General features: G+C 41.6%; 1 protein-coding gene across 1 annotated transcript; it reads left to right on the forward strand.

Annotated features, from left to right (window-relative positions):
• Positions 1-3305: 3305 nt before the first annotated feature.
• On the forward strand, positions 3306-18340 carry hlfa (HLF transcription factor, PAR bZIP family member a). Its single transcript, XM_023406962.2, has 4 exons — positions 3306-3653; positions 4604-4963; positions 12612-12826; positions 14168-18340. The coding sequence occupies exons 1-4, from the start codon at positions 3539-3541 to the stop codon at positions 14381-14383; spliced, it is 906 nt and encodes a 301-aa protein (XP_023262730.1). The 5' UTR covers positions 3306-3538; the 3' UTR covers positions 14384-18340.
• Positions 18341-18482: the final 142 nt, after the last annotated feature.

An 18482-nucleotide genomic window follows, 5' to 3' on the forward strand; every position in this document is an offset into this window, starting at 1 on the left:
GCAGGTGTTTATGTATTTGATGAAAACTCCTGCAAAAACATGCAGCTGAAGTACGAATATTTCTGTTAACTTCCTGCTTATAGGCGCTGAATATAAACACGATCATGAACAAATAACCGGAGCTCTTGTTTATCTTCAGGGTCATTCTGTTTTATGACTGTTGTTCCTCATCCGCACAACAAACATCACAATAAAACTAATATCTTATGGAAATCTGACGCCGACTCTGAGGAGCAGTTTTTCTCTGTTAAAACTGTGTAATCCCGTCTGCCTCCACACACAGGTCTTTGTGGTCCGCTGTCACAGCTCGAAATCACATTTTTGCACGCCTGTGTTTCTTTGAATTTGTCTTTTTATGTGTCCTTGACTAATTGTGCCGCAGTGATTCAGGGGCACGCTGCTCTGTTCAGCTGACCGCCTTCATACAACACATGTTTTGTTCGGCTCATACGTCACAGTTTTCCTTCCACAGAGTTTTCTCACAGTTATAAAAAAAAAACAAAACAAAAAACCACACATTATTCCTCCATGTACTGCATGAAACAATGAGCCCATGTGACCCAAAGATGCATCAACTATGACTCAAACCTTTAACCTTTTGGTCTCATAGCAGCTCTCAAGCAAAGTCATAAGAGTGGTGTTTTTTCTTTTGAGGCAGAATTTGATAGAATTGATATGATTAGTTACATCACGTCCACTTTTTCAGCATATTACTATTTAAGAGTTCAAATGTAAAGACTAAAAATCTTATTAATGACTGTTTACAGCGCTTGACTTGCAGCTGGGGTAATATATTCATAATATTCATTTTAAAGATGAAACTTCCTTTTACAGGTATTTATAATTTGGCTGATATTTCTGTGTGTGAATAAGTGCTATTAGATCTTCTTTGACTCTATGGACAATATGGAACCACAAGAGGTTTGCTGGAAGATATATGGAACTGGTGACTTCAGTAGATCAATAGGTCAGAAGAAATACGCGCTTTTTCTTTTAGTTTGAGTTTGGTGACATATTTTTTTTATTAATGGTGAAAAACCAAACATTTAGAAGAATAGAAATATGAATATATACGATGACAGAATAGGAAAGAAGGATCTTGTCAGCTGGTGTAAAATCATTTCTGCTCATTGGACGGCTCCTCATTCTCTCTTGGATTCTTTCCTTTGTGCTTCCTGGATGTGAAATATACTCCACACTCGCTGGATGCACAGTTGCTGTATCTGTGTCCAGTCTCTTGAAATCTGTCTGTGTATATATCCTCCTTTTTAACTCTGTCTCTCTCACTTCAAAAATATTAATTTCTCTTCTACAGTCAGCATTCCTTCTCTATACCTTTGATTTGTGTGTTTTCTTTGTCTGTTTTTTTTGCAGGACGGTCAAATGAAATGAAAATATGATTAAATGCCCAGATGATATGTGGCACTTCATTGTGGAATTTGCGTGTTTGGAGGAAGAACACTGTCTTTGTGCAATGTGCCATGCAACAAAAAACAAACAAACAAAAAAAAAAACAAATTTTCAGATCATAGATGATGCATAAAGCCTGAGTTTACGGTTGATATTTAAGTGGATTAAAGGCTGGGAGATAAGAAAAAAGCTTTATCAGGATATAAAATGATGGTGGTGCCTCCTGGTATTCACATAGGTGAGATTGTGAATGGGGAAACACCCACATGGAGCTCGTGCAAAAAGCAGTGTCCATGAAAAATAAGATCTGTGTTTTGATATGGTGTGACACTTTCATAGGCACAAGGATAATTTCATAAAAAAATAAAAAATAAAAAAAAAGGATTTGTCCCAGTCTGGTCCTGATCCACGTCTGCACAGTTGGCTCCTTTTGTCATGTATCTCCGCATGCAGCCTGTCTTTCTTGTCATTTTTCTTTTCCCTTTTTTGTGGAAAAGATGTGATGCTGATGACACAGACCAACTACTCATTAAAAACAAACAGAATGGGCAGAGTAGAGCGAGGATTTAAAACCATGACTCAGCCACTACTACTTCAGACAGCGTGAGTTTCCATGTGCCGCGACCCGCGCAGATAGAATTGCAGTCTGACAACACCCATTGGCAGAAAGTAGGTCAAGTTTAGATTCACGTCATTCTTCACTGTGGCACTACAGTGGATTGTTTCCTCCCCGTTCAGATTTACAGTCGAATACAGCAGCACAGAGAAGCTTTTTTTTTTTTATTGGTCATGACATAAACAGTATGACATTTCCTCTGTTTGAAATGTGGTTTTGGAGAGTTTATACTACATATAAACACACATCTCATCTGACAGAAGAAACTGAACCACTCAGGAATCTAATGTCTCACAAAATCAAGCTGCTTTATTCATAAAGAATCACATACTAGTCTGACTTTGAGCGCATATTCTGCATCCAGGGGAGTTTTAGTGGAAAGCAAAAATGTCTTCTTACACTGAGAAAACCTCTGAAATGACTGGTTGAATCTAGTGATTTTAATGTGTTGGCTCTGGGTGTTTGGTTCCATTTATTTGCAGTTAATGTTGAGCCCAGTTATGGCCTGAGAGAAGGTTTAAAACATTATAATAAAGATGATGATTTCTCTGGTTTGAGGGGTGGTCTGATGACAAATGATTTAATAGTGTTTTCAGTGAAAACTTTCCACAGTTATACTTTTGGAAAATGTTTTTGGTTGGGTTGAAAAAATAGACTAAACTCATCAAAACTCCACAGAACCAAAGGGGACGTCTTTAAATGTCTTATTCTGTTCGAACAACTGAGCGCTCAAAAATATTCTGTTTACAATGACAAAATAGAGCAGCAAATCCTTGCATTTCAGAGGGTGGAATCACAGAATATCATTAGCATTACTTATTACAATTTTTGCTTGAAAAATGACTGAAACTATTAATCAATTATTAAAATAGTTGATTCTTTTTTCTGTTGATTGGCTCATTGATTAATCAATTAAGCATGTCAGCTGAGGACTGACGATTGATTTTGAGTCTTATGACAACAGAAAATGATAACAATACTCATCAATGTTTAATCACAGAATAAAGCTAAACTAAACGTATGACGTATAATGTTTTTTGCCCTGTCTGCCCTTTCACTCAATCACTAGATTAATCGCCTCAGAAATATTAATACAATTTGTCCAATAGCCCATGAAGGAAGCATTTTCCAAGCACCCGCTCAGAACCATGAAGCTGTTTTCTCCCACGCTGAGTGAACGAGTCGCGAGAATGTTTCCCCGCCCACCCGGTGCTTTGACGTCACCGACGTCCGTCTCCGCACATGGATGGAGAAGTGTAGAGGCTCCGCCAAAGCCCCGCTCCCTCCGCCCTCCTCCTCCAGCTATTTGCCAGCCAGCCTCAGCGACAGACAGCCAGCCGCTCACCGTCCTGCTGCTGCGTGGAGTCCCGTCTTCGCCCTCCGAGCCCCGGCGTCGATTTTCTCGTCTACGAGGACCTCCACGGGCCGGCAAGCGAGTTCTGTCGCGTCTCTTTTTTGGGGGGGAAATTTCAGTCATTGCGAGCTTTATTCTCCAATTGCCCTGCAAGATATATGGAGAAAATGGCCAGACCTCTTCCTTTAAACCCAACTTTCCTGCCGCCAACTCACTGCGTACTGAAATCCCTGCTGGAAAATCCGCTGAAGCTGCCTTTCCATCACGATGAAGGTACGTTTTAAAACGAGCAAAAAACTTGACTTGCACGTACAAGGACTCGGCTCTCGCCTCCTCTCTGAGGTGCCTCTCCGCAGCTTGTTATTTTCATTCTGCAGGCATCCACGGTTTTGACAGATGCAGCGCAGTGAAGGACACTGGTTAACTAAACCCACCGAGAGCGACTCCTCTAAATATTCTACGATCTTTGCCGAAAAATAAACTAATCTTAATAGTCTGGGAGCGGCAGAGATAAATAAAACAAAATGCTGATTGTCTCTGTTGAGTGTTAGTTGACTGACAGGTTGACGTGAACTTCAGCTCAAGCTAACGAGCTATTTCAGTTTGTACTTATGATCTAAATTTGTATAATACAGACCAGATTTGCATGTGCTACTGTTGAGACTGCGCTGCTTTTAGCTCTTAGGTGCGCTCACAACCTTTACACCCTCGACTTCAATGGGTTAGGGGTACCACAGACTGTCGATAGAGGGCGTCTTCTCAGCTCTTCAGCTGTTGTCAATGCTTGCAGTGCACCCTGTTTGTATTGTTGAATGCATTGATTGTTATTCCATCATCTGAACACCAATAGAGACCCCTTTTCTAATCTTAAGGGGTTAGTTCACCTAAGTAACAACACCCTTTTCCCCAATCAGCCATACAGATAACTTTTATTTGTACAATAAAATATCCACATATTAATTTAGATAGACCTCAGTTGTACACAGTTTTGTTTTTACAAGCAATGTTGAAAAATTACCCACCAACACATTTAAAGAAATAATGAACTGACAGACAGACAGACAACTAAAGTGAAAATTTTAATATTTCAAATTCATCTTTTTCTTCCTTAAAATTGGTTAAACTGACCCATTAAGATGAAACTCCAGGCATACTTTCTATTTATACCCATGCACTGACCCGTGATCTGAGACACTGATATGACTGTGTGCAAACATTCACAGGATTTGGAAAAGACAAGGAGAAAGACAAGAAGCTTGAGGATGAGAGCAGCACAGCCAGCCACCCACAGTCGGCCTTCCTCGGCCCGACCCTCTGGGACAAGACCCTGCCCTACGATGGCGACAACTTTCAGCTGGAGTACATGGATCTGGAGGAGTTCCTGTCCGAGAACGGCATCCCGGCCAACACAACCCAGAGCGACCAGGCTCAGCAGGCAGCGCAGCCGGCACAGGCCCCTCTCCAAAAGGCCCCACCGCCCGCCCCGCCCACACCCACTGTGGTGGACCTCAGTAGCCGCGCCACCACCTCGGTTCACACAGGCATGGCCCCTCAGACCTGCATCCACAGTCCCAGCACAGCAGGTAAGAAGCACATGCAGTGGAGCCTGATGTGCACCTGAAAATCACACCTGCACCCAGCAGGTGGGATCACACTCTTGTTCACACCTCCTCTGTGTCAGGGGAGGCTCTAGAGGTCTAAACTGCTGTTTGCTCACCTGCTGCACACACACATTTTCCATCCACCATTTGAGTAACTGTCAGCCCTGAGATGTGAGGAGAGAACAAAGATCTTGTGGTTTGTGCCCTGAGTCCCTCGTCATTGGCTTAGAGTTTGCTTTAGAGCTGTTTCTCATTTAGTTTCTGCTGCTTCTCCTGGTTGGAGCATTTGTCTGAAGGTTAAATACACACTAACACACTTCAGCTCTGATTTACAGCCCTGCACTGGACTTTGGAGTCCCACTGCACAGGCTAATCAGGCTCAAGTCCAAGGATGCAATACAGTCTCATTCATGTGCTGTGTTATGAAGATGTGTTGTAGAGTCTATTTTTCCTTTGTAACAGTTGGCTTCCCCATTTATTTTTATTACCAAGAGTTCCCTGTGGGGTTTGGCGGTGGCTGATTAAAAGTTGCTTGTGTTAGTCAGAAATGTGATTCATAAATTGCTAAATCGTGCTAGACTTCATTTAGCCTCTGTCCTGCAGTGTAGACGTAATGAGACAAATTTTTGATGAATTTTAAGTTATTAAATGGATCTGTACATTAGCATCTACATGGAATCATCAAAATATTTCAAAATGTCAAGAAAGGCAGTGTTAAAGCAGTTTATTTCTTTACAGATGTATTATTTCAGCACTAGGTTCCAGTGATTTCAGTGATCAAATTAAGTTATTCTTAATGTAAAATCTCATTATTGTAGTGAGCTGACATTAAGCAGGCAGTTGGTATTTACACTGAAGCATTAAACTGTGTAACTGGGTTTGTTAAGCTGCTGCCAGACACTATTTGGGTTGTTCAATTCACCAGACACCAGAGTGATTTGAGTCGTTCAAGGGGCCGACCTCCACTGTAAACATAAAGAGAGTAAACTCTCCACAGGCCAAACCCAACCACGGCACCGGAGACAGTTTGTGTTTCACATCCAAACTCAGACGTGCAAAAGGCCTCCTGGCAGAAGATGTGATGATAAGTGACAGATAAACAGATTGGAGTGTTTTGAGGAGGGTCATTGTGTGTGTGTGTGTGTGTGTGTGTGTGTGTGTGTGTACCTGTAAACACTGAAGAGGTGGGCTGACGATGGGAGCTAATAAGAGTGTGTTAATGGACCAGTGAGAATATTCAGATCACTTAAATTACAATCAGTCATACACAGATTAAAGTTCTGTGCAGTTGTGTGTTGATCTTAATGATGGAAGATGTGACAGTTTGGATGATGATGAACGATGAATGATGATTGATCACCATCCTGTCAACATCTCAAGGACTGTTTTCGAGCTGAGCAGCAGCCACTCCACTGCTTATCCATCGCTTAATTACACAACATGTGACCGACCCCTGTTTCCTCGTTTGTTGGGTGAAATCGTCCATGACTTCTTCCTGAAAGTGCCACAAATCACAAAGCCCCATAGTAAGTGTTGCATTAGGTCTATTTCTGCCAACAAAAAAAAAAATGTCATCATGATGTTTGTAGATCTCCACAGCTGGTGTACCACCACCACCACCACCACCACCACCACCACCATCACCACACAAACACATCCACTCAGTGTGTTGTGTCTTCTAGTTTCAAGATTAGGAAGTAGCAGAACCTTGATGAGGTATTTTAAACGCTGTGTTACATGCACTATAATGTGCTAAATACATCATATCACATCTAGTCTTTGTTTACAATACAGTAATAGGGCTAGACAATATAATTTATGGTATCATTGAATGTCTCACCAAACTTCGAGGATCAAAAAAATGCCTTGTTATTTGATACATAAGGAGTAGATGAGTGAATCTCATCAGTGTCGGTGAGCCAGTGACCATGCAGCATGCTCGGACCAAGATCTGATAATGCTGGCTTATTTACATGAACATATTTAAGTGTGTAAAGAGGAAGAGTTTCAAAATAAAACTTAGATTTAATTTAAAATTTGTACCATTGTGTTTATTCTAACTTTCTTTTTGTTAAAATGGATTTGATGAAATTGGTATTGAAAAAAGGATCTTTTGCCAGTGTGCTTTTACATTTATTAAAAGTATAAGTAAATGATTAGATTGAAAAGTAACTGGAAAAAAATGAAAAAAATATATTAAAAGGCATATTTCACAGCAAATCTAGATAAAAGAAACAATCAGAAACCTAGCAAAAATCATTGATATTTTAATGTATCATCAATTTCTTCATCCACACTTCGTGCTTGATTGTATACTCTATGATGTTTATGATGATGACATCAGTCTAATAATGACTCTATTTCCATAAGTACAATGGAGCTAAGATAGTTTTACCCTCCTTTGAGCCCCTAATGGCCCCCTGTCTGCCCAGCTCCATCCTGCAATAAGAAACAGTGCAGTGTTAGCTGCGTCTAACAAATTATTGTTTGTGATCAATTGTGAAAAATGTCCCATGAAGAAGTCTGTAAACAGTCAAAAATTCAAAGATATTTAGTTTAAAATTGAAGATTAATCTTTAATTTCTTCCAAAATTGCTGATAGGAATGAACATAACACAAAGGTCACATAAATGTAACTTAGAACAATATGACGATCTTCCTACAAGCTCAGAGAACTGTGGAGACTCAGCCAGTAGAGTTATAGCTCAAACCTGAGAACAGGAGAGTTGGTTAAAGGTGGAGGAGGTGAAACTGTAGAGTACTGTTTATTCCAGAGCGAGTGCACATGGGCCTTACATGCACAGATAGAACTTCAGCCTCTGTGTGAGTGTGAGTGAGTGAGTGTTAGTGAGTGAGTGTGTGAGTGAGTGAGTGTGTGTCTGCGTGTGTGTGCGTCTTCACATTTCACGTGAACGCGGCTGGGGTTTCCTGCAGCGTGCCGGGCCATGTGACGGACACATGCAGGCGCCGTGTGCAGCTTTGAGCTGCAAACAGGAGCCTGTCACGGCATGAACCTGCCTCTCCTCTCTTCTCTCCTCTCCTCCCTCCCTTTCATACTCACTCTCACTTCCACCCTCCCCTCTCCTCTCCTCTCCTATCTCCCTTTAACACTCTCTGCTTCCCGTCCAGTCTTCCTCTCCCTCCCTCGCCGGGCTCAGCTCTGACACAGCCTGGACTCAGAGCCAAGGCACAGGCTGTACCCTGCAGAGATCACATGGACTCGGGTGTGCTTTTGTCACGTGCATGCAATATTGTTCCAGCTCGCCGAGTCTCGTCTCGTCTAACCAGCCACTCCACCACCACCACCACCCACAACAACAACAACCACAATCCCTCTGTACCTGCACAGCAGGCAGCTGATCACATTGTTATCACAACCAACCAACAAATGAAAGAGCAGGTGTTTCAGTGTTTCCAGCCTGAACGGCCTGCAGATGTTGAGGGTCTTGTGTGCACCCTGTGCGCTGTTGGCAGGGGCCATAGGGGAAATCAGATGTGGGAGGGGTCAAAGGGCGTGTTGTGGTGCATTCCAGTGTGTTAGTGAAGGGAAGGTGGCTCGGAGAGAAACATAAATCAGTACATTTGAGGAGCTGAACCTGGAGTTCATCATTTTATCAACATGTAGGAATAATAGCAGCAATCAGTCAGGACTTATCAGTAAATCCTTTTTCATTTTATCTCTCCAATTGTTGGAGCAGCCAATTTCCTGCGGCCCGGTCTCTTGCAGACTGAGTAGCTTTCCTCTCGAGTGTCCCGTCATGTGGCCTGTGGACGGGATCAGCGTGTCCTGCATGAGTTACCTGGAGGAATGAAGTCCTCTTGACTTGAATGTCATGTCCGCAGCATTTGGTTGATAAATCATTCAGACAGCAGGTTGGCACTCGACACTGGTTTTATTTTTCCTGATGGGACTAATGGGAAATAGTGCAATTGTTGGGGACTATTTTCTTCGAGTATTTGGTTCAACAAGGTGACGTATGTGTGAATAAACTACAGCGTGTGTGTTTATGTTAATGAAGGAACATGTCACCCAGTGCAACAGAGATGGTTTTTAAATATTTGCACAATAATGCAGCTCTATGGCAACAGACTGATAAGATACATCAAGCTTTGGATATTCACACAATATTTATTAGTCGTATTAATTGATTCTTGGTCTTTGGGATTTCTTGATGAGAATAAAATATAGAATATCAGTTTTTTCTTCATCATGCAAAGGAAAAGATAAACCTGCCCCGTTTGCCCCCAAGTGCAGCATTTGAGAGGAGGATTTGGCTGCTGTTGGTCCAGTGTTACACCCCGGTCAAAGTTCAGCTGCCCAGTCACTGTACACAGATACAACCAACGGCTCCGCTTATCACTAACTGTAGTATTATCACTCTCACAGCAAGGTGATAACACTTTGATATGAACATCTAGCGTGACACCAACCCACAGCCAGCAGGGTGTGTGTGTGTGTGTGTGTGTGTGTGTGTGTGTGTGTGTGTGTGTGTGAGAGAGAGTGTTTCTGTGTGTAAATAGATAAAAATGATGTCACTGTCATGTCAAACTAAAACGAGTTCTACAGGTACTTAACCAAAAAAACCTGCGTAGTCCTGCCCCCACACGGCTCTTTGTAGGTCAGCTCTGGGCTCTACCTTTCCTGGCTTGTTAATTTTAGATTTCCTGTTCAAGAGGAGGAGGGAGGAGAAGGTGGGGGGGGGGGCTATTTTGTGAATCCACACTCGGCGTCGTACATTAGTTGAGCACATTACGGGTCAGCGAACAGGCTTGTGCGTCTACTTTTAGCCCGTGATCATGCTACTGTGTCTTAAACTCCACTAATTAGGAGATCAAAATGACTCGTAAAGGTGATTAGGGCGAGGTGGGCTATTTCCAGTTTTGTGTGCCGGCCTGAGAGATTGTCTAAGACGGCGTCTACTTTTAGTTAGTAAGAAGCTTTCTGTCTGGCAGCACTCAGGTTATGAATGGTGGGAAGTTATGTCAGTTGTTATGTTTCTTAGCTTATGGATGGATTACCTCGACAGTAAAACTGTGGCACCAAGGAATCAGGTGATACTAGGAGCTGATTTTTATTTTCGAGTGTCATCATGATTGGCCAATACGGTGTTTCATCTATAAAGTGACAGGAAATAGTGGAAAATGCTCATCACAGTTTCTCAAATCTGAAGGTGTAAAGTCTTATTGAAGACGTCACCAACTAATCAGGAAAATAAACATCAGATGAATGGATAATTAAATTAAAATCATTAGTTAGTTACTAATTGTTTTGTTAAAGTAGCACAGACTCTTCTGTACTCTTGAGGTCTTGTTTACTTTTAGATTACTTAATCATTAAACAAGACTAAACTTTGTATACGTCTGGACTGTGTTTTCATTGTGCGAGATTCAAGACATAGTTGTAAACTGTTATAAACTAGTTGCTAAATGTTGCTAAATGACACAATATGCCAATTAGCATGTTCATAATGTATTTGCATTCAGCAGGTTTCAGCTCTTGTGGTCTATTAAGACGACATGTTAACTTGAAGCTGCTGCTAAATTCCAGATTTTATAACCAAAACATCATCTGACAAAATCACCAAACACATAAATTAAAAACAAAGACTGAGCTGTGATTTCAGCTGTATTTACTTTCAAAACCATCACTCCGAGAGTGAGAAAAGTTAGAAGAGAGAGAAAATCTTTGTTATTTGGTCTCTCACACGGCGCACAGCCTCCATCTGGGAAACAAACTGCTGCTCCGCCGCTCATTGAACAGAGTAGATACAGAGAGAGGACGTTAGTGGAGACTTTTCTATGGAAAGTAGCTACGTCACAAGATTTTTTGCTAAGTGCTCTTTGAAAAAAAAAAACTTCAGGGGTCTGAAGATGAACACTGTCTAGCCAACATTTCTTCTTGACATCTTTTGATTTTGGGCTTGAGGTATGCCAGAACAAGATATTTTGGCTTTGGGTAATTGTGATTTTCACAGTTTTCTTACATTTTATAGACTAAACAATTAATAATTTAATCAAGAAAATAATTGGCAGATCATTCAATTCTGAAGTTAATATCTGTCGCCTGTTTTTTAGAGGCAAAGTTCTCGTTCAGCACTTTGATGCTTGAAACCTTCGGCTCCTTTTTGTGAAATGAACGCAGTGGATTGTCGACATCTCTTTAATTTAAAAATAAAGTCATTGTTTTGTTATCTGATCGAAAAATTTCAAACCACACCCGGTCCTGACTGTGTGTAGTGGACTTCAACATGCCATCTGTCGGAGACATGTATTTGAAACATGTGTGAGAAAGTTGTTGGTGTGTTTTCACTGGGGAATTTTTCCACATTCATGCTCAGCTTTATGAGGTGATAATTAGACGCTTTAATGGTTCCAGCATAGTTCCTCAAACGAACACTGTGTTCCGTGTCAGCACAGAAATGTTGTTTTCCTTGAGCTCAACAGACAAATCTGAGGCGGTGTGTGGCACCAGCTTGAGGTTTTCATGTCTCTGAAGGAGCCCATCGCTTCCTCTGGGTAGGGCAGCGTCTCCTGACGTACGCACAGGACAGACTTCCTGTTTGTTTCTGATCAGCACAGAGAAAGCAGTCAGAGCCGAGTCCGACGGCCCCTTCTCAAACTTCCACCGCAGCCAAAAGCAGAAAGCAGCTCACCCGCGTATTCTCTGACCGAAGGTCAGTGGCATTGACTGGCTGTCACGGCACGCTCGCAAACAAAAATCTGGGTCATGATGTACAAGCTGAGAGCAGATCATCAGCAACTGGTGAAAATGCTCACTACACTCTGTTGCTTTCAGGCTTATTCCTAGTTGTTGTTGTTGTTGTTGTTGTTGTTGTTGTTGCTGTTGTTGACAAGGTTTTTGTATCGATGCAGCTGTGGTTTGTATTACAAAAGAGTTCACTGCAAATGTAATGAATCACACAGTAACTGTTTCATCTAGGCCGGCTAATAACCTGAATCACCCTCCACTGGTCCGCCCATGACCTCGAATCAATTAGAGAAGCCTTACACAACAGGCGGAGACGTGAAAGCATGCAGCAGCTCCAATCTGCTGGATTGAGATCAGCTGACAGGGGCAGCTGATACCTGCGGAGTCTGGAGATAATACAGCTTGCGAAGTGATGCGTCAGTCTGTGTTTACCTATGTGTTTGTAAAGGCTTGTGTGATAGTACCACCTGCTGGTCGGATCAGGAACACGCAGGCAAGACGTTGTTTTTCCAGAAAAAGCTTCACATCTGCACCGACGCTAAGTCAAAGTCTGACATTTCTTCAAGGATCAGCCGTCGAACACACAAACATGTGAGCTCAGAGGGATGAAAGGCGGCATTCAGCTCCCCCTCAGAGGCCCCCACCCCCGCGGTGCGAGAGGCTCTCAGCAGAGTTACCCACCGCGCCTCCTCCTGTCTCCTCTGTCCAGCTTTAAAAGATTTGCTGATGAGAACTCATGATGTTACATAACCAATTATCCCATATGGAGCTGCCACCTGGAACTTTAATGGTGCCATTTCTGCCATTAGAGTTGAACTCAGAGGAGTTTGATTCCTGCTCATTTCTACCGTCACTAACAAATAATTGAGGTTTTCAACACTGTTGCACGCAGTAGATAATGTATGTTCTTTTCCTTTGCAGCACTGCCCTCATCCCGGGACACTCCCAGCCCCATCGACCCAGAGTCCATTCAGGTGCCCGTGACCTATGATCCTGACCCAGCAGACCTGGCTCTGTCCAGCGTGCCCGGCCAGGAAATGTTCGACCCCAGGAAACGCAAATTCTCCGCCGAGGAGCTGAAGCCGCAGCCCATGATCAAAAAAGCCCGCAAGGTCTTCATTCCCGAAGACCTGAAGGTGACCTGCTGCTCTCACTACTGGGGTTTAGCTGGGGCGGGAGTGTTTTTGGTGATGTGAGATCAGATCCAGTGCTGGGACCTGTTGTTATATAAGACTGTGAAGGTCTAAGGCTGGTTAAACCCTGAGGGGAGGCAGACCCCGGACTAAAAGCCAAACAAGCTAAATTCTCAAGCATGAGGATGAAGTGGTTGACATACTAAAAACCAGTGGAGAGAATAAACAAATCTGAATAATGATGTAGTAATAGACTGCAGCTGTTTATCTCAGCTCCTCTCAACTAACCTGAAATAACTGAATTTCTGCCTGTTATCTACTTCACTATGATGAAGGTGGTTTGATTCTTTATTTATTCTATAACTGATCGACTCGAGGAAAAAAAAGTACAAAACACAAATCAACATTGTATCCATATCCAAGTTTTCTGACGCCACACTGTTGGGACTATAAACCACAAAAACATGTTTTTACTTAAAACTTAATAAACAAAGCTACATTTTTCAAAATGTTCAAACGTATAAGAGCTAGTTTAAAATCAGGTCAATATTGTTTTATATCAGATGATTAAGATGATGAAGTAATCAAGATTATGAAGCGAACAAACTATTAGTACTTGATTAGTATTTGACACTTGGTATCGTGACATTTCAGACAATATCAAAAACCTGCTGAGGCTTCCTGTCGACTAGCTTCAAAGAAATACACAGAAAGAACGGAAGAGCTCGCTATCAAACCATGTAAACAGAAAACGGTCAGACTGAAAGACCAAAGAGTAAAAGTACGACTTTTAACTGTATTTTTAAAAAGGTCGTTTCTTTTCTTTTACAGAAGGAAAATTCGGAAGGAGGAGGCTGAATACTTGAAATGTCGTCACACTTAAAATTGACCTAAAATAAAGTCAGTGAATATAAAAGTAGCTTGATAATAATTCCTAACTGCAACTTGAGTCAGAAAAAATGGTTATTTAATACAGTTGCTGCTAAATATGGTGCAACACTGATGTTCAGGTTGGTTAGTTGAGATGAATCACAGCATGAAATAACAGAAACCCACACTCTGACGTGCTACAGCACAAAATTATTACCTTTCTATTTATTTTTAGTCTTTTCTAAAAGAAAAAAAATAAGCTCCAGGTTTTCAACAGAGGGTCTGTGGACCTGTAGGGGGTGGAGGGAGGGGGAGTTAGCTCAATATGGACATCATAGACCAGTGTGTCGTCTCCTTCCTGTGTGGAGGTGATGAGGACCAGGCTCCAGATTCAGAGCTGGTGAAGGGAAAAGGAACAGAATTCATTTGGTAATTTGTGATCTGAGCCCTAACCTGTCTGTTCTTCCCCCTCAGGACGATAAGTACTGGGCCCGGCGCAGAAAGAACAATGTGGCAGCTAAGCGGTCACGGGACGCCAGGCGGCTGAAGGAGAACCAGATCGCCATCCGGGCCGGCTTCCTGGAGAAGGAGAACGCCGCTCTCCGCATGGAGGTAGCGGACTTGAGGAAGGAGCTGGGCCGCTGCAAGAACGTTCTGGCTAAATACGAGGCCCGGCACGGGCCCCTGTGAGCCTCCAAAACTCCAACTCCCCCAACCACCGCCAAGCCCCCCCCGCTCGTTCCTCCCCAACACGTTAGTACCCCAACCCACCCTTTCCTCCAGTTTGAAGGACAATGTGTCTCTTTTGGTGGCACTGCCCCCTCTTCCTCCACTTTCCCCACCACGTCCCCTTCCTTCCACCTGCCCCCGCCCCCACCGCCCTGCCTCCTCCTCCCCCGCCCTCCTCCAACACACACCTGTATGATTCTGGTATTATAACTGTCATTTTGACTTTTATCATAAGCTTCGATTTGTCTGTTCCTTCTTTTATTTTCTGTACACATCGTTCGACTGAATATATATATACATATACATAGATAAATATATATATATTTACACATGCATACTTCCCACTTTAATGTACTGTGAGGAGTTATGAGCCAACCCACCAGCTGAGCCCCCCCCCCAAACCCCGCTACCTTCCACTTTTGAGAAACAATGCCATGCTGTTTGTTGTTCACTTTCATACCGATTTTATACGTGACATCAGGACTGAAAACTGTTGTTTCCTGTTTCCCTTCTTCTTCTTCTGTCTTATAACCATGTGACATGTCAGAACCTGCTTTTACCCCCCCAAAACTGGTGTTTTTAAACCCTGTACGAGGTCCGCTTTTTCTTCTATCAGCAACATCATCTTGTTTTTGATCCTCTCTCGATGTTCATGTTGTATATCAGTTGCCCCCCCCCCCCGCGTTCTAACTTAACACAACTCCCCTCCGGCTTCTCTAACAACATCCTCGGTATTTTAGCGTAAAATTGCAATTAAAAAAAAATATTTTTCAATTTGCCGTTTTTTAAAAACCACCATTATGGTTTTTCATCTGGTTTTCATCACCCGGACAATGAGCAATAATCCCTGTCCAGAAACTTAACTGACATGACAACCATGACACCCCTCCCTGCTCCCCTCTCCTCCCCTCCCCACCACCACCGCTGGCAACAGGGAGAGAACTCCCTGTTTCCACCTCACATTAGCTCACCTCCGTTAACTGGGATAACCTTAATTAACCTCTGCACTAATGCGTGTCTCACAATCTGATCCGGTGCAATGTTTCCACTCGCTCAAAATTTTCCTCCGCCTCATATTTATCTACCCTTTATTTCTCAGATGGAAGATTGTTGTTTTTTTTATATATATATTCTGTTGATATAATTGTTAGTATTAATACTTCTCTTGACATTGTTGTCGTTTAGCCTCCTCCTTGTTTTCAGATTTAAGCATGATTTCTTTTACAGAATGAAAAGCTATTTACAAATCTTTTCTTTTTATTTGCAAAGTTGTTGATAATTCTTTTTTTCTTTTTTTTTTGCTTCTGTTTAATTTAGCATGATCGATGAGTGTCTTTATTTTAGAAATCAACAGATGTCTGTAGTCTCTCTCTCTCTCTCTCTCTCTCTCTCTCTTTGTAGCTCTATGTTTGCCTTCTTTTTAAAGATGGCTGTATGAATGTAAAAGATGCTGACAAAAAAGGTTGGATGGTGTTGTCCAATACTGTGGTTAACCCAATCAATTTGTTTACTGCAAACCAAACTATTCACAACAGAGATGATATATTGGTTACAAGAGATATGTTTATATAAACCTATTCTATAAGTTGTTCTTTTTGTACAGTATTTTTCCTATACATTACTGAACTATGTATTTTAAAGGCACAACAGATCCAAAATATTATTAAAAAATACAAGTATATAACTAAAAGACAAATGCATATAGTGGTATTTTAATATTCTATATTAGTCAGGATGTGGTAGTTTTACAGAGATTTGTGGATATTCAGCAGCACCTAAACTTCCTGGGCATTATTATGATTATCACCATCATTAACACTCCTTCTTATGTTGGTGCCACCTTTAGGATCCCATTAAACTCATAGGAATCAGATGCACCAAAACAAAATGCAGTCCAGAAAAAAGAATGTAAAGATAGGCCCTTTCCAAAATCTATCGACTCACATCCAATGCAAAAACACACAGTTCATCGTGTTTAGTGTGGCAACCCCCCCCCCCCAAAATGCGTTCCAACATAAGTTGTCTGGCAACCGGCTTTTCTTTCTTTCAAGAGCGAATCTTCAAACTTGTCGAGGCTTTCTGTAAACGCGCAGCTTGTGAGTCTTGTTTCTCTCTGATCTGATTTGACGGGATGAAGTTACTATGAAGGAAGGGAAATCTATAGCTGGTTACTATTGCTGCTCTGTGTGTGTGTGATTGGTTCCTTCAGCCAATGCAGTTGTAGCGTGTCCCTGAGCCTGAGTGATGGATACTGGAAAGCTTTTTAAGCCCCCCCCAAACGTTACTTGTGTTGTAGTGTACAGCTGCATGCTGCAAAGTTTTCTGCCAATCAGTCACGAGTGGGACGAGACCGATTACTGTATTTGAAGGCTGATACTGACATTTCTGACCATACTATGGAAGTCCAGTTATGCAAATATTCAAATTAAATTATCTAAAAGAATAGTTACAGCAAGACTTTATCTGCGTATTTAATATATGGCTGCAGCCAGTTAGCTGGAAACATCTGGCCTAGCTCTGATCAGCGCTAACAAGACCCACCTACCAGCACCTCCAGATTCTGTACAAAAACCAATGTGTGTTGTTGTTTGACACTCAAGTTTTTGTATGGATTAAACAAATTAGACACGACATTATTAAGTGAGCTAGAAATGCTGATAGGAGGGATTTTGTTACCTTTGGACAGAGCCAGGCTAGCTGTTTCCTCCTGTTTGCAGTAACCTGTGCTAAAGAGCTGCTGGCTGTAGTCTTAAATTTACTGCACAGATATGAAAGTGGTATTAACCATCCTCTTACCTGTCTGCAAGAAAAAGTTATTTTCCATTTGTATTTTCCATTTGGCCGACAGGCTGTCAGCCAAATTAACAAAGAAAAGTTACATTTAATTTTTTGTTTAAAAAAATAAAAATAAAACAAAAATCTATCCACTTTTTTCCTTTTCCTTAATTGTGCTTTTTTTTTACATTGAAATGGAAATTGAATGTGTTTAATTTTGTCATCCATCATGTGCACACAAAGGAAATTTGATGAATTAATTTTATTATTGGCAGCTGTGGACGTCCATAATTTTATTGAATGTCTGTTCAAATTTAGGTCATGTTGGGAAAAACATCGGAACACGGGAATTTAAAAACGTAACAAACCTAAACATAACAATCAGAAAAGCCAGTATCGGCCCAATAACACAGCAAACGGACAGATCAGTCTGATCCAAGCCCAGACTTGGCTGAACATTATCTATCCAATCCAAAGGTGTGTGGGATATGAAATTATTCTTTTCTAACCGCAAACTATGGTCTTAATGTTTTTTGCGCTCTAGAAGGTGTTTCCCTTCTACACCTTTTCTGCACAGATGCACTCGAGTGTGAACAGGGTTTGTAGAGAAAAGTGAAGACTGGAATGATGCTGATCCGTGAATCTGTGGAGCATCTTTTTATGAAGTCGTATATATATATAGGAAAAAGCCAATAATTAATCCATGTGTATCCCAAAAGTACCTCACTGTCGAGTGATTTCACTACCTCACCCGGAAATGTTAACCATAATTCTGAGTCTATTCCAGTGCCTTGAATACACTGACTGTTCCCCAGTCTCTCAGCAATGTAAAGATCTCATCACAGCACCACTCGGATAGGTTCAGATCTGCACTGAAGGGCTTCTTAGTGCATCAAAAATCTATATATTATATACACTGACTCCTTTCATTTCTTATTTTGGACATTGCAACAGACTTGTAACCATTGTATTCATGGCAACACCAACGGACTGTTTCAGAGTGTATAATAATACAACATAAAAGAGTATTCGGTCTTGTCTGTCATGGAATGGATGCATAACATTTGTTTGTGCTGTTCAGCCCTCAGCCTCTCTGTCTCTCTGTAATTTGTAGTGTCTAATAAAATCCCAATTCTTTTCTGACATGGTCTTATTTATCTCTCTCAGAATAGATTAAAATTGTTTTTTTGAACCAAAAAAGTGTCCGCAGCATTAAGTATAGAAAACTGTATTTGGCACTGAATTCTTGGTCTAGTTTAAATTGTTCTTTCAGATGTTTTTTTTT

The sequence above is a fragment of the Seriola lalandi genome, unplaced genomic scaffold, assembly GCF_002814215.2.
Source record: "Seriola lalandi dorsalis isolate HSWRI2012SDOR001 ecotype SW California unplaced genomic scaffold, Sedor1 jcf7180002054322, whole genome shotgun sequence".
In the NCBI taxonomy this organism is placed as follows: Eukaryota; Metazoa; Chordata; class Actinopteri; order Carangiformes; family Carangidae; genus Seriola; species Seriola lalandi.